This window comes from Pinus tabuliformis, chromosome 8 (assembly GCF_031772625.1).
Source record: "Pinus tabuliformis cultivar Carrire ecotype Pingquan chromosome 8, CPIR1, whole genome shotgun sequence".
Classification (NCBI taxonomy): Eukaryota; Viridiplantae; Streptophyta; class Pinopsida; order Pinales; family Pinaceae; genus Pinus; species Pinus tabuliformis.
The window spans coordinates 1,768,699,885-1,768,716,246 of NC_142294.1; the positions used below are offsets into that span (position 1 = coordinate 1,768,699,885).

General features: G+C 38.3%; 1 protein-coding gene across 1 annotated transcript; it reads left to right on the forward strand.

Moving 5' to 3' along the window:
• Positions 1 to 14,462: 14,462 nt before the first annotated feature.
• Positions 14,463 to 14,879, forward strand: LOC149243220 (uncharacterized). The gene has a single exon (XM_089371153.1). It carries the CDS (start codon positions 14,463 to 14,465, stop codon positions 14,877 to 14,879), a length of 417 nt encoding a protein of 138 aa, XP_089227279.1.
• Positions 14,880 to 16,362: the final 1,483 nt, after the last annotated feature.

Genomic DNA, 16,362 nt, shown 5'->3' on the forward strand with positions numbered 1-16,362 from the left:
ACATCTCTTCATCAAAGAATCTTGCTAAGGAAGAGAGATTAGAGACATCACTTGTTGAAGTTGCCATCACAAGTGTAATGAATTAAAGAGCTTCACAACAATTCACAAAGATTCACAAACTTATTTACTATGATTTGAGAACCAAGCTCTCAATCTTGGGCTTCTCCTTGCTTCATCTTATACACACAAAGTTGGACACAGTTAAATGATTCTTGCACAATTTCAAAACCAATAGCTAAATCTCTAGCTAACCTTGGAAAACCATCTCAGGGTTCAAATGAGCTAACTGATGCTCTGATACGAACCTGATCTGAAATTTAGGGCAAATTTGTTAATGCTATGCAAGCTCCCTCGTCAGTTAAAAATGTTTAGGATCGTCTCATTTACCCAGTTATGGAAGAGGTTTTTGTGTCAAGTTATATCTCTTTTATGTGTCATGTGTGAAAAAATTATGAGTTAATTAACTTCTTAAATAAAATGGAAAACAAATGAAATATATAGAAATATACACAACAAAATCATAAGACAAATCTAATCAAGGAGTTCACCCTCCAGTACTGGGCTACATCTCCTAGGCCCTCCTTCAATGGCTAGGCCCTCTTGGAATTATTTGGTAAAATGTTTGATTACAAGCTTCTTCTCAACTTCAATTGCTTTGAAAACTGTACCATTAGGTTCAAAGGACACAAAAACCCCAAAAATGAATATTAGATCTTTGAAAAGTGACTCTACCTAATCTGGGCATGATCTCCTTCCCTAGTGGCCCTAGGCTTCCCTGAACTTCCCTGTGGAAAAATCACATGTAGAAGTCTTCTATTGCCTCTAAAACTTATTTCATTGTCTTCATAAGGTCGGAATCATCCAAACTTGACTATTCATTTCTAAAATTGGTTGAAATACCATCAAGTTATGGTCTTTTTAATTTTTCCCTAGGAATCTCCTCCAAATATGGAAAACTTCAGTTAATCTTGCTAAATTTGGGGGCAGTTTCGGATTTGGCAGAATCCTCCAAAATATCTGCCAAGTTAACTGCGATTTTAATTAACAGTTAAGTATGTTTAATTAGCAGTTAAACATGATTATTGCATAATCAACGTTTATGGTAAACTGCTAGTGGTTAAGTCCTGTAGTCGTCACATGTGCATTTAGTGTTAACCGCTAGTGGTTAACCCCTAACCTTTGCACTTAAACTTTAATAATGTGCGCATTCCATTACATGTCAAGTCTTAAGGTTTGGTGTAGTAGTAAGTGTTGTTTTTCATGGAGGGGAGGTCGTGAGTTCAAACCTGACCTCCACCAAAATTTTGCCCAAAACACATTGTTGACCTTTGACCAGTGGGAGGGACACGTGGTGGCCTCTGGGCTTGCCACATGGAACCTTCTCATTGGTCCACCACAAACCCAATCAGATTCTGCCATATCACCAAACTGAAAACCAACAACACTGAGACACTTGGCGAGCCCTCATTGGGCATTGAATCCGTTGACTTTCCCATGTCACCTATCCAGTCACCTGCCACATCAACAGTACGGACTGTTGACTGGGCAACACCTGTAATTTTTTTTTTTTTTTGGGTGAAACGGTTAGCAGGCTCTAACTTCCTCATATGAACTCCATTTTAGTGAAATGAGTTGCGTTGGGATCGTATCGTCGATACGGACACAGTTGTTCAGGTTTCGCATGACTCTAAGTAAGTTTATTTTTGAGCTAATTTTTTCCCCTAATCTAGATTCCGATCAATATTGATGCAATATATGTAGATAAAAGATATTTAAAATAATTCAATAGTATTTTAATTTTTCTTTGAATCTTGGGTAGAATACATTTTAGAAAATACATTTATTAAACCAAATGAAAGTAAAAGGAATAGAAGATATGATCCCAATCACAAGGTTGTGCTAGCATGAACAACATTGCTCTTCTCAAAGATTGTTACATTTTACTCAAGGAAATGATGTAGTAGGTGTTTATATATTATTTTGTATCTTTTTTGGAAAAAAATTCTAATTGTATACGCTGTTTAAGATTATTAACAAATTCAGATTATTTAGTTTATCATGTTTACTAGTTGTTCTTTGTGTTAATTTGTTGTTCTTATTTAAAGAAAATCATGTCCAATGAAATAATTTGATATTGGTTTTCAAAGAGTAGATATTCATTATTATTAAATGTTTTTCGATTTTAGGTTGTGAGCTTATTTTCTTGCATCTAAAAAAAATGATTTCTTAACTAATTAGAAGCACTTTAAAATTTTACTTATAAAAAATGTAATTTCAACTTTAAAAAAATAGAATAGAAAAGAAAAAAGAAAATACAACTAATATCATTTTAATCATCACTAAAATTATTTTTAATTAAACTTATACTACTCCTTAATACAAAGAAAAAACATAATTTAATTTTATAATTAATATTACGATAAACATTTAATATATTTTGAAAAACACAAATTAAGAGACAAATTAAATTAGTCATACCAAATGAATCACATTCAATATATTTTGGAAAACCACAAATTAATAGACAAATTAAATCAATAGTACCAAATAAATCATGGGCACGGAGATGAGATCAACGCAGGAAATTTTAATATGGTTGCAACACTCGAAAAGGGTGCATGCAGAAAAATCTTCTGGTGCATCTATTACAATTTTGGCAACTAAGAGCCAAAGAGCCTAGAGATTTGAACTAACTTCCTCAATCTGTGTCTGCAGTGCTTGCTTCTCCTGAAGAATTTCGTCTCTTTCTGCTGCTATGGAGAGAAGTTGTTGCTGTTGTTTCTCATATTCTATTGTCAGATTGTTGTGTGATGCCTTCATTGGCATGTAGCCAATTCAATGAAATGAAATAATTGAGATAACAACCAACTCTGGAGGTAATCAGGGGTCATGGTAGTGGGTGTAGGGAACCGACATTGCAATGGCTGGACACTGGAAACTGATTTCTTAGACTTCCCTTGGGGTTAGGTTTCTCATTGTGAGGGATTGACAATGTGAGGACTGATATGGACGGGACTAGATTGTGGTGGCAGTATGGATGTGGGATTGGAAGTTAGGGCCAAAGTGTGAAGGGCTTCCGTGCCCAGGTCTTTAAGGATGATAAGCTAATTGATTTCCATGAATGTGCCTGATGCTAGTAATAAAGATAATAGAGAACTAGTACAAGAATCTGTGCTAATAGGGGGAGCTACGAATGCCACATTAGTAGTGTCTTTAATGGATTTAATACAAAGTATACCTCCATTTCTATTTCAACATTGAGAATATTTCTGGATGGAGGAATGTCTGAAATGGTGGAAGAGGTGGAGGTTGTTTATGGTGATGGATTACATGACCTTGGGGATATGGTGGATGTGGACAATAGGTTCTCTTCAATGATGGGCATGCTGGTGTGGGGTTGGGGTTCCTCGCCTATAAGATCAACAATGTGAGTAGAGGTCGTAGTAGAGGTTGATTTAATCTTTTTCTTGGCTGATGGAAGCTTGGTGGCAAGTGTGTGAGTATTCATGATGGTGGGTTGAGTATGAGAGTGGGGACCCAGTGAGGGAATTGGAGCAATGGTTGGGCTACAATTCAAAGAATTAATTGGACCAACACTGATAAATTTAGAAAATGAAGGGAAAGGACTCACTGATTCCCCAAGACCCTTTAGAGTGTTACGGTAGGATATCATCTTTGTCTCCAGCTTCTTGACGACTAGATTGAGTGTTTCTTAGTCCAGTCTCTTCCGAGATTCAGAAAGAGTTTCTCTGGGCAATGACTTAGGAAACATCCCTTCAAACAAATATATCTTCTTCCCGTCCCAAATTTCTCCAACAATTCCTAGCTAAGACAAGACTTCAATGTGGAATGCTTCCTCTGAAACAATAAAGGGCTGAGCATGCTTATGAAATGTGTATGAGTTAACGCACCTAGGTCAAACCCAAGTGTTTCCATGAATTATGCCAAACAAAATATCCCATGAGTATTCATTGAGGAGTGACGGTGGGATTACGATCTTGGCTTTGGTGATAATTAACATTTTTTGGTACCATCTAGTAAAAGAAGCCTCATTGATTTCCTTGCTAGTGGGATCCCTGGAGGTCTGCCGTGGAAAATATTTGAGTGCAAGGGCTTGATCCTCAGCAACCGGTTCCATTTACATGCCTTCTAGTGGGCACTAATTCCACATACCTAAGGCCACAATGAGGTATACATATATAAAATAAGTGGCCCTCTTGTAGACATCTTTACAGGCTTCGAAGAGTTCATTTAACAAAAAACTACACCAATTTAACTGTGTGCCTTGCACACAAGCTTCCACAACTATGATAGTGTCCAATGTGGATTTACCTTTTGAGAAATGGCACATGATATTTCCAAAAATTTTATAACATGTGAAATTGATGTTGGGATTGTTAATTAGTTCGATTAAGGCTCCCTTGCCACCATGCTAGGTATCATACCTGTTGTAGTAGTTGTCATTGCTCGCCTTCTTTCTGAGCTTGGAAGTATTCTAAAATGCAGTTGATATAGTGGCTCCTACAATAGATAGTCTTGTAAGTCCCTGAATGTCGATGACATGTATGGGGTATTCCTTGTCAAGCCAGAGAGAACCCCCATGCATTTGGTTGATGAGAAATTTGGTACATTGCATTGCTTCTCCTGTATTGCCAACACTAGTAAGCTTCACAAGTTTAACAGTGTTGACCTTTGTATACCTTTGAAATCCTCTTTAACTTTTGACATCTAGATGCCATTTGATTTGGTAACATCTTATGTATAAACTTCCTACTTGAACAATGGGAAATGGAAAGAGTCTGAGAGATCATTATCCATGAGCATGACTTTGTCATATTTTCCATAGAATGGCTCGATTTCAATGATTATGGGGTCAAGTTTAGGTGCTAGAATAGAACCTATGGTCTCAGCCATGGTTGCAATTTAATGATTGTACACAATAAACGTAGCATTATATCTTTGATATGGAAGCCTACAATTTGTGCATCAATCCATAACTCTCTCCCTGTTCTCTTCTTTTTCCTATGCACTTGTCTAGAGTGTCTTTCAGGTAGATTGGCAGAAATGAGCCCTTCTCCAACCACCCCTATTTGACAACCACTTTAAGATTTTCCTGCAACTGTCCAAGTATTTTATCATGATTCAAGATTTGTAGAAATACCCTAAACCATTCAGCTACGGGTTGAGAATTATGTTGTAGGAGTTTCAGACTCTTTCCTTTTGAAGGTTATGGTCGTTCTCCTTGAAGCTCCATGGTTCGAGTCAATTTTTTAAAAATATCCTTGGACTCCTTGTAATATTGCTTTTGCTAGCTGGAATCATACATTCGCCAGGGTGAGGCCGAATTTATAATTCTTGGCTGTTCCATGGCTCCCAAGTCAGCTTCAGTATTCTTCCCTCCCTGGGTGACCATATTAATGTTTGAAAGGATAGTTGTCTCTGGTTCCCTTGGTTCGACACTAATTATATTTTCTCCCCTTTGGTGGTTTCACCTTTTCCATCTAAAAATCAGCTTTAGACAATCTTCAGTGGTGTGTGTGTTGACCTTGCAGTGGGAGCACCAAGGTCTTCTATGCAATGGACAGTCTCTTGCAACATGCCCTTATTGATCATAATTGTAACAATGGATTGGACCTCTACCTACTGTTCTCCCCCCGAAGTTCCTCCACCTCCAAACCCTCGAGGAGCTTCATTGATCCCATAAGTAGAACAATCCAGTCAATCAGCTAAGGCATCCAATTCCTTGCACTGATCAATGTGGTGAGTTGGAAATCCATAAAAATTGTAGAAAAAATTGTTTGGGACATTTGAATACTTCTTGAAAAGTGGACAAAGGTTAGGGAGATGTCCATAGGTCTTTAAAATTTCATAATATTCGGTTGGGGATGCACCCTAATGATTAGGAAAGGTGTGGAACTGTGTGCAGCCTTCATATAACCCTTGAGTACCAACCTGCGTAACTATGATGGTGGTAAAGATATAGAGGGTCCCGCTAGTATGGATTGAGTGCTTGGGCCTCTCAGTCATGGGCACTCTATGGCATGACGCCCCTCGAAATGGAAATTGGTACACTAGATGTGCATTTGTGATGGTCGCATTGGTTGCATATCCCTTAACTTCTTTGTCAGATCAATGATCTTATGTTGTAGTCTTATGAGGGTGGGATCGTGGGAGAAAATTCATCCTCGACATTCATGTGGGTACCCTGCCATGGCCTCGATTTGTGTTGCTTATTCTAGAGCATCCTATAAAGTATCAATCTTCTATTGAGTCAATGGTGTGCGGGTGAGTGGCAATAGCGCCTTGATAAATCAATATTGCTAATGATTGGAGTCAATGGGGTAGTTTAGCTTGGCATTTTCATCTTTAAATATTTGCATAATCTCCTAGGGAGTTCCACCCTCCCTTTGCTTAATTTCCCATAGTTTTGATAGCCCTTACTGGTTAGTATAAGGGAGTTTAAACTCTTGGACAAACTCTTGTTGGACCTCATCTATCGTCAGATTTTGTTGGAATGTGGACCACTTAATGAACTATCTCAAGGCTTTGTCTCAAAGAATGGTTAGGAATTCAATAAGCTTCATGGCATCTAGAGTTTGGTGAGCTCTCCATATGTCCTCACACAAATACCAATGTTTCTCTACATCTTCATTCCCTTTCCCGAAGAATACAAGATATTTAGTAAAGGATCCCTCCATGTTACCATCCATACACGGTTGGACTGACATAATATGTATGAATCCTTGAGAACTTGATTGGGATGATCCTTGGGGACCCAAAGTGCAATTACTATTTCTACCAATCGAGGGACTAGCCTTGTAGGCAATGTGTACATTGTGGACCTTAATAAATTTAACTAGCTTAGACAAAAATTGACCAGGGTTGTTATAAAGTACTAGGGGGAGGTTGGGGGAGGTACTACTTGAGTTGTTGGGAAATGAATCACTACTCATGGGAGACATACCGTTCTTGAAAAATAATCTTCTCTTAGTAAAATTCATATCATCATCTGGGCTTACCTTAGAGCTGGTGGGGTGAAATCTCTACTACCTTTTTGAAACTCTGTCACTATGGTGATCTCGATCTCTCCTATTAGACTAAGTTTCACTCTATCGTCAACCCCATTGTTTCACAACCTTAACCGATTTCTTCTCTTTCCCATACCTCTGGACTGCTTAACACCACTCTTGCTTGGTGTAGCTCCTTATACTGTCTATATATCTCTTGCAAATCATTCTCTCACCATTCTTCAACTATTTTTTCTCTCCTTTGTGCTATCAGATCTCTAGCATGCTAGAAATCATTCTTTATCCATTTATCCAATAGTCTCATAGCTCCTAGCTAGGTAGCATTCCTCCCCGAGTTCAGGGGTTTTAAGTTTCCATAGGTGGCTTCTATAACACCAAAAATTTCTCTTATACCATTAGAAAGTTAATCTACAATGATATTTACTTCAACAGTCTCCCTTGCAACCCCAACTTTAATGCAGCCTCAGCCTTAGAAAAGGACTGATGACCCTTCACAAAAAAATCAATAATATACCCCTCTAGAATGGTTTGCACCCATAAGTTGACAGCTCATGTTAGATCCATGTCGAGGTGATGTAATTCAACAAGAACAACTTGAGCCCAGGTACAAGGAACTTGCATGAGAAAATCTTGTATTGATCACTTTCAATTTCCGTGTTAATAATTTCTTCCTTCAACCACTTTACACTTCAGTGACAGAGTTGAGCTTGTTGAGAAGAAAACCACTCTACTTTTTCATGCTACCAATCTTGCATATCCTTCCTAAAGATCCTTAACACCATATTCCATACCCCTTTGGAAATTTTTAGGTCCCGACAACGAAACCATTTGTTGGTGGAAAAATGAGTAACAAGTAAAGACCTTGGGTTCAAGCACAGGGTCCAACAAAAGCTTCGTTGTAGTCTAGCATAACACTAGAATTTTCATCTTACTCAGAAAGAATAAAGTGTCTCACCCGAGGTGTGTTGCGATCTTACTTAGTTAAGGGATCATAACCAAGTGTCAGGAGGAATCATATGGAACTATTAATACTCATTAAACCGTGAACCAAGGCATCAGAGATACAATCGTAACATGTACTATGCATATGCATTCATAATTTTTTTTTTAAAAGGGGTATATAAAGTCATACAAAAGAAGACTCTCATATATCCCTGCAACTTCCTCTTTCATTAGTTTCAACAACATAACATCAATACATTCATCTCAAAGCCTCATCGATAGAGAAAATACTAGCAATACAATACAATACATAACTAGAATAACACAGAATCACTTGGGCTCAATAGGCTCCGGGATAGCAGTTCAGTACCCTCCTTGCTTCCTCCTTTTCCTGGATTTTCCTTCAGCCTTTTTAAACACTTTTCTCGCTTGGACTTCTACTTCTCCCTTAGATGCTTTGCCCTTTCCTTTTCGTCTACATCTGCTTCCTCAGTTGTTAGTGAACCTTCCAGCTTGGCTATGACTGCATGTGCCCTAATTTCCCTAGCCTATTTCCCACAACTACCATACTTTCCTGGAGTCTTTCTCCTTCCTCAGTTGTCTTCTCCATGACTTCCCACTAGTCAACTTTGGCCAAAATGTGGTCAACTATTAAAACTTGGCAAAACTCAGTTTCCAAAATAAAGGACCCAATATATGGTAGGGATTTAACCTCCATGAAATATTCTAGAATATTCATAGTAGAATACACCCAAAAAAATAAGATTTATTTCCAAGTAATTATGTATTTTTTGTCTTTTTAATTAAATTGATTGATTAAAAAAACTGTCATATGAGCAAGTGTCATTTGAAGTGAGTTATGGTTTTTTGGGCATGTGGTATTGATAAGCCATAGTATTGGCACATGGTATGGTAACAAAACCTACACATTAAGAATCTCCATGATAAAGTGGAGGTTGTATATATGTTTAACTTATATGTTAATTCTTTTGTAAATAATAATAATAATAATAATAATAATATTGTCACTAGTTTTATGAATTTTTAAAATTTAGCAACCTAATATGTATCATAGAGCAAGTGTTTTGATGTTTATTGTGGATTAATGCATATTTGCATTTACCAACCATTTAATTTATATGGTTGCTCTATTTGTGACATTACCAACTTTTTTGACTTTTAAGTTAGCCAAACTAAAGTGATTTTGTAGCACTTTTCTTATTGCTTTCCAAACATAGAAATAAAATTATCAATAATTTTGAGTACCCTCTTACTTTTTAAAGATTCCATAGACCATTTTATTCATAATAGATATTAATCATCATCATCATTTTTATCATAATATGTTTTTTTGTTTGTTAACTTTTGTTAGAAAACTTGTGGTATTGACTTATGGCTTGAGAAACCTTAACCCTAGGGCATCTAAGCCATACAAATCACCACGGGATCACCATTGATTTGACAAACTGTGATCAAGGAGCATCTAGGCCATCAAAATCACTCGAGGATTGCAACTTAGTTTGGGAATCCTTGACATATAAACATATAAGCCATCAAAATCACCTAGGGATTACACCTTTAGCTTTAGAGACCCTAACCTATAAGAATCTACACCATCAAATTCACCTTGGGATCACACCTAATGTAGGCCACACTAACCCATACTCATGGTAGCCTAGACCACACCAACCTATTGAAAATAGTAAACACTTATCCCAATCACAAAAAATTGCGTGTTAAGCTCTCCTTAAACTACTCATTATAATTAATTATACATTGAGACCTAATAGGTAGAACCCCTCTATAAGAAATTTTTTTGTCCATAATAATATTATAATCTTGAATCCATGGAAAGAATGATCAATTAGATGATTACTGGTTTGCATACAAATATTCGAAATGTGCATATTAAATGGGCCCAAATACAAAATTAAGGTTGTATGTGTTAGATGGAAGTGGCATTAATGATTAATATTGCTTCAATATTATATTCCTTTGGTGATATTTGGTTGTGGCATATATGTTTGGAGGAGATTTGAACCGTGCATGGTTAAACTATATATATGTATGTTGTGTACCACTATAACTCATATTGATGTGTTATGAGCGAAAATGAACTTTGCTATACAAATTATATATTAAGGATTCAACATCAGTGATCATATTGTTATGATATAGTTGTAATCATGAGTGAGATTACGGTTTCATCCATGTGGTTGAATTATATGTCTGAAGGTTCTTAAGCATGGTTGCGGTGCCACAACAATTATATGGATATGTTGATATTTTTGTTGTTTGCTTGAATGAAAGTTTGGTTTGACAATTTCACCAGAATTTGATAACCCCTATGCAGCTTCGACCATATATGTTGTATATAATTTTGGCATTCAATTATTCCTTAAGTCGTATATTAAATTTCATCATTATGGAAGTTTTCACATATGATGATATGATTTAATTCACTTGGTTTTTTTGTCGGGTTTTCATTTTGTATTCACCGAAAAATAGTTTTAACTACATGATATCACTATGGTGCCTATGGATAAAATCTCCAATGGATTTGGAAAGATTTTAATTATGTGATTGCATTTATAATAATTTTCATGACCGATTTGAAAGGAATACATGGAAACACAGTTGGCTCCCCTCCATAAGTTTGATTGGCCAACCTTATTTTGTAACCACCATGAATTTCTTGAATATTGCAAAGTTTTATGGGGGGACATTCAGCATCAACATTCCACTACCTCGCTACACAATTGGCACTTTTCCGATGCTCGACTCTATTAACGAGCCTGTACAACCTTCTCTCCCACATTTACTCCACCACCTTGAAGTTTTGGATTAGATTCTTGGTCATTCCTAAAGTTGCTCGATGCTACCTTTCAATCCATTTTTCACCCTACTTTGCTTTGTAAATCAATTCCATAATTATTCACGGTTTTCATTGTACCTTGGGTTAGATTATTTTATCTAGAGGACATTGCTACAGGTTCGATTTCCCACTACAACTCTCTTGCACACTAAGTATATTGAAAAGGCAACATTTCATTCCTCTATGGACTTCTCTATGTTTGTTTTCATGTATTATCTTCCCTACTGATGTAGGAGCATCTGGCTGACAGGTCAAGACAAAAGGAAAGGTTGTTTGGTCTCTGAAGAGGACAGAAGAGGAATTTGCTGAGTGAACAATGTTGTTGTTTTTTTTTTATTTGTTTATGTTGTTTAATTTAATAAAGAACAATATGTAGGAAGGTCAAGAATTAATTAGGATAATTGTTATAAGTAACTAGTTTTATTTTCATAATAATACTGTAAGACAACAGTTCCTGGAACTAAACATATGTAACCAACAGTAGTTGGAAGAAAAACAGTTCCATACAAACAATTCCTTACAATCATTTTAAAAGAGGAACATAACACAATTGTAGGGTTCGACATTTTTGAAAAGCGAGTGAAAAAGCTAATGAAATATATCTTTGAGCACACAGACATTTCTTTCCAACATCCTGTGACTATTGAACTATATACATGTCATTCTATTGATTTCCATTAACAATAAAAGTCTAGCCATTACTCTATTCTATAAGCATATGCACATACATGTATTTCGAATTACATTGGTTCAAGCGGGCCTACGAAACCAGATAAGTTGCAGACACAACCCAAGAACGTGTTGCAGAGACAAGACCTACAGACCCTGACATAACAAGCATATGAACGCCGAAGAATCCAGGACAAGCCGAATATCTCGAGCATTAAAAATACAAACAAGGCGCAAGCATTGACAAACAGAAAACCAAGCAGAATACCCAGGTATGCCTGAAGAATAAAATCCATTGTTTTCTTTATAAAATAAGCACGAGAAAATCTCTGTCCAGTCATACACAGTTTCAAAATCCTGTTTGAATAATTATACAGTCCATGCCATAACATATTACAAGTTTGAAGTGACATAATGTGCGGGTCTAGAACCCCTAAGGCCGAACCTATAGCTATCAACTAACAAGAACGATTGTGCAAGCCAATGGCCTGAGACTTCATACAGTCGATGACTTAATAAATTTCTGAAATAGGAATTACAATAACCCAAGCCTACGGCATTGAATGCAAATGACAAGAAGAGAAAAAAATGACTCTACCCGGGTCTAGCTAGAGTTTTGAATAGCCAGATTCTAAAGCCCTCCAGGTTGTTATACCTGCAATGACAGCCATTTATCAAAGTTCGTGAGTATTGAGCGGTAAAGTAAGACAAGAATAGATGGAAGAACAAAATTTGGGTCCAAAAATTACCTAACAGAGGCAAGTTGCGGTCATGGCAATTCATTAAGGTTACCCTGCTCGCGAAGGAGCAAAAACATCAGTCAACTGAGGGAAAAGAGGAGACAACTGACAGCATAGAACTAGAGAACTTACCCTTGCAATGCTGAAGGAGCCGAAGCTGAGAACTACAACTGCATCCTATTCGAAACCGAGGGAAGACGACCAGAGACTCAACAATTGTCACCTAGAAAGGTTCAAGCTAGAAAGAATCACATTAACCAGCAAACAACCAGCATTGGCATCACATACAGAGAGAATGTAGAGTCATGTTAACTAGCGAACTACAATTTCACAATAATCTACCAGAACAAGTGTAGGTAAAGCAACGTGAACGAACTAACAGTTGTAACAAAATTTCATACTGGACGGAGGACGAAAACTTTCAGGTCAAGTGCTAAACTAGAGCACATTAACAACAGAAACCTCACTCAGAAACAACCACGGCTTACCAAGAACGCAGAGCTCTCAAACTCAACAAATGTGCATGCAAATGACTTACGCTATGGTTTGATCTCCCATAACAAGGCGGGGTTGACAATCCCAAGGGTGGACACTTGTCCATCGATAGAAGCATAAGGTACCAATCACAAGTGCAGACTCCAAAACCAAATCAAAATCATTACAATCAACCACTGGATGAATCAACCTTACACATAATCTGCTTGCCATCATTAAATTTCATTTATTCACACGTTATTAACCTTGTGTGGTGTGACAAGGGTGGGCTGGATCCATCAAGTGGTATTAGAGCCAGGTTGTTGAAAGAGCCAGTATATGGAGGTTGGAAGATGAGGACGTGGGAGAGGTGTGCACAGAGTAGCAGACAAAGGATTGAGGGAAGAAATAAGGACCCTTACTACTCGTTTAGAGGCAGTGGAGGCAGGAAGGAGAAGAGATCCAGAACTCGGAGATGACAGCGAGGAGGAAGCAGTAGTTACTACAGACGGATCAGATGAGGAAGCACCAGAGATAAGATTACTGAGGTCAGTGTTGTTAGCCAGCAGCAAGCCCAAAGCGAAAATTCCTAACTATGATGGCAGTCTGTCCACAGAAGTTCTGCTAGACTGGATAAGTGAGTTGGATAAGTATTTTGAAAGTGAAGAGATTAGCGAGGACTGAAGAGTCAGGTTCGCTGCAACCAAATTGAAGGGACACACCGCCTTGTGGTGGGATAGTGTCCAAGCAGAGAGAAGGAGAATGAATAAGCTACCGATAAGGAAGTGGCCAAGGATGGTGGCCAAGCTGAAAGGCAAATTTCTGCCTAAGGATTATCAGGTTGCGCTTTACCGACAAGTACAGAACTTAAGACAGAAAGGCATGACAGTAAAGGAATATACAGAAGAATTCTACCGTGTGAACTTGAGGGTTGGTTATACTGATGACAGTCTGGAGAAAATAGCAAGATACGTAAATGGTTTGAGGCTGGAAATACTGGATGAAATCAGTATTCTTTCCCCGAGAAACATAGAGGAAGCCTATCAGAGTGTTGTAAAGGTTGAAGAAAAGATTAATAGAAAACAGAATAATAGGAGAGGACGGGGAAATGGCAGAGGACAAGGACAGTCCTATGGCAAACGGCAAACTGCCAATAAGAGCGAAGAGGGCAACAGCTCCAAGGATTTAGGAACAACAGAGAAAAGAGACAACACTAAGGGTGGCAGGCCATATCAGCCAGGAAGAGGAAATGGCCGAGGTAGAGGAGCTTATTACTAGTGCTACAGGTGCCACAAGTGGGGGCATAGATATTTTGAATGCCTTGAAGCAGAGCAAGCTGGCCAGAGGGGAAAATTTGTTGCACAGCCTAAGGAAGCTGAGGCACAGCCCTAGGAAGGAGAAAATGTAGTAGAAACGGGGGAGGCCTTGGTTCGAAACAAACTATTGCTGAAGCTAGCCAAGGAAATTGCTGAACAAACCCAACAGAAAGCACTATTCCTGACAGTTTGCAAATCACACGAAAAGCGCTGCAAATTGATCATAGATAGTGGGAGTACAGAAAATTTGGTTGCCACCGAGATGGTGGAGAAGATGGGATTGAAGCGGCTTAAGCACCCCACCCCTTACAAGGTGTCGTGGCTGTAGAAAGGCCACCAACTATTGGTTGATGAACACTGTGAGGTTGAATTTCACATTGGCAGGTACAAGGACAAAGTTGTCTGCAATATTATGCCAATGGACGTGTGTCACATGCTATTGGGAAGGCCATGGCAGTATGATCGAAAGGTGGTACACGATGGGAAGATGAATTGCTACAAGTTTGTTAAAGATGGAGTCAAGCATACGCTTGTACCCGTCAAGGAAGAGGATACGGCAGAAGCAAGCGGGACAAAAGCATTGTTAGTAGATGGAAAACAGTTTGTGGAACAGATCGAGGAAAACGAAGTGAATTATGCTATTGCGAGGAGGGATAAGATAGTGTTGTTGCACACAGAAATGTCTGAATTTCCTGCAGAAATTCAAGAGATGCTACAGGAATTCAAGGACATTGTAGTTGATGATTTGTCGGACAAGTTGCCTCCCAAAAGAAGCATCAGTCATCATATCGATTTCATACCCGGAGCAAGCTTACCAAATAAGGCAGCATATTAGATGAGCCCTAAAGATAATTAAGAGATTAGAAAATGGGTGCAGGAGTTTTTGGATAAAGGGCTGATAAGGGAAAGCTTGAGCCCTTGTGTGGTACCAATAGTTCTCGCTCCCAAGAAAGGAGAAGAATGGCGGATGTGCACGGACTCACAGGCCATCAACAAAATCACCATTAGGTACAAGTTTCCTCTACCAAGGATGGACGATATGATGGACTGTCTAAGTGGGGCAGCATATTTCATGAAGATTGATCTAAAGAGTGGCTATCATCAGATCTGGATCAGAGAAGGAGATGAGTGGAAGACAACCTTCAGGACTAATGAAGGGCTATATGAGTGGCTGGTCATGCCGTTCGGTTTGAGTAACGCTCTTAGTACTTTTATGAGGTTGATGAATGAAATGTTGAAAGAGTTCATCGGTAAGTTTGTGATAGTATACCTTGATGACATATTGATTTTCAGCAGGACTAAAGAAGAGCACCTTCAACATGTTCGAAGAGTGCTAGAGAAATTATAGCAGAATAAGCTGCTGATAAACTTGAAGAAATGTACTTTCCTACAAAGAGAACTGGTTTATTTGGGCTTTGTAATTGCCAAAAACGAATTGAAGATGGATCCAAAAAAGATTGCAGCAATTGTTAATTGGCCATCACCGAAAAGGTTATTCGAGGTACATAGTTTTCGTGGGTTGGCGAGTTTTTATCCAAAGTTTATAAGAAATTTTAGTGAAATCTACCCAGCTATGCTGGACACCATCAAAAAGGCCAGTTAGCCTTTTTGTTGGACCAAGGCAGCAGAGGACAACTTTCAGCTCCTAAAGCAGAAAATTACAGAAAGGCTGATTCTAAGGTTACCAGATTTTAATAAGCTTTTCCAGGTTCGATGCGATGCAAGTGGTACAACCATTGGCGCTGTACTTAGTCAAGAAGACAAACTTGTTGCATTTTTCAGCAAGAAATTGAACGAAAGCAGGCAGAAATATTCCTCATATGCCAAGGAATTTTATGCTGTCGTCCAAGCTTTAAAGCATTGGAGACACTACCTGCTGGGGAATGAGTTTGTGTTATTTTCTGATAATTCAGTGTTGCAATATGTAATGCAACAGCACAAATTGAACCACAAGCATGCCAAATGGGTGGAGTATTTACAGAGTTTCACCTTTGTGCTGAAACACATCAGCGGGTAGGCCAATAAGGTGGCAGATGCATTGAGCATAAGAGCCTTGCTCTTACAGGAAAGTACAATATAGGTGTTGGGTTTCGAGCACTTGAAATATTTGTACCAAACCGACACAGATTTCAAAGAGGCCTTTGAGGCCTGTCAAAATGCTGTGCTGAGGAACAAAAGTCCATGGTTGGACTACAACTTGCAGGAGGAACTACTGTTTAGAGGGGGACAGTTATGTATCCCTGATTGTTCGATGAGAGAAAATATTATACGGGAGAAACATAGCGGGGGTCTACCTGGACAGTTCGGCATAGACAAAA

Coding starts and splice junctions, on each gene's coding strand:
- LOC149243220 (XM_089371153.1), top strand. CDS start 14,463: ATGGACGTGTGTCACATGCTATTGGGAAGGCCATGGCAGTATGATCGA.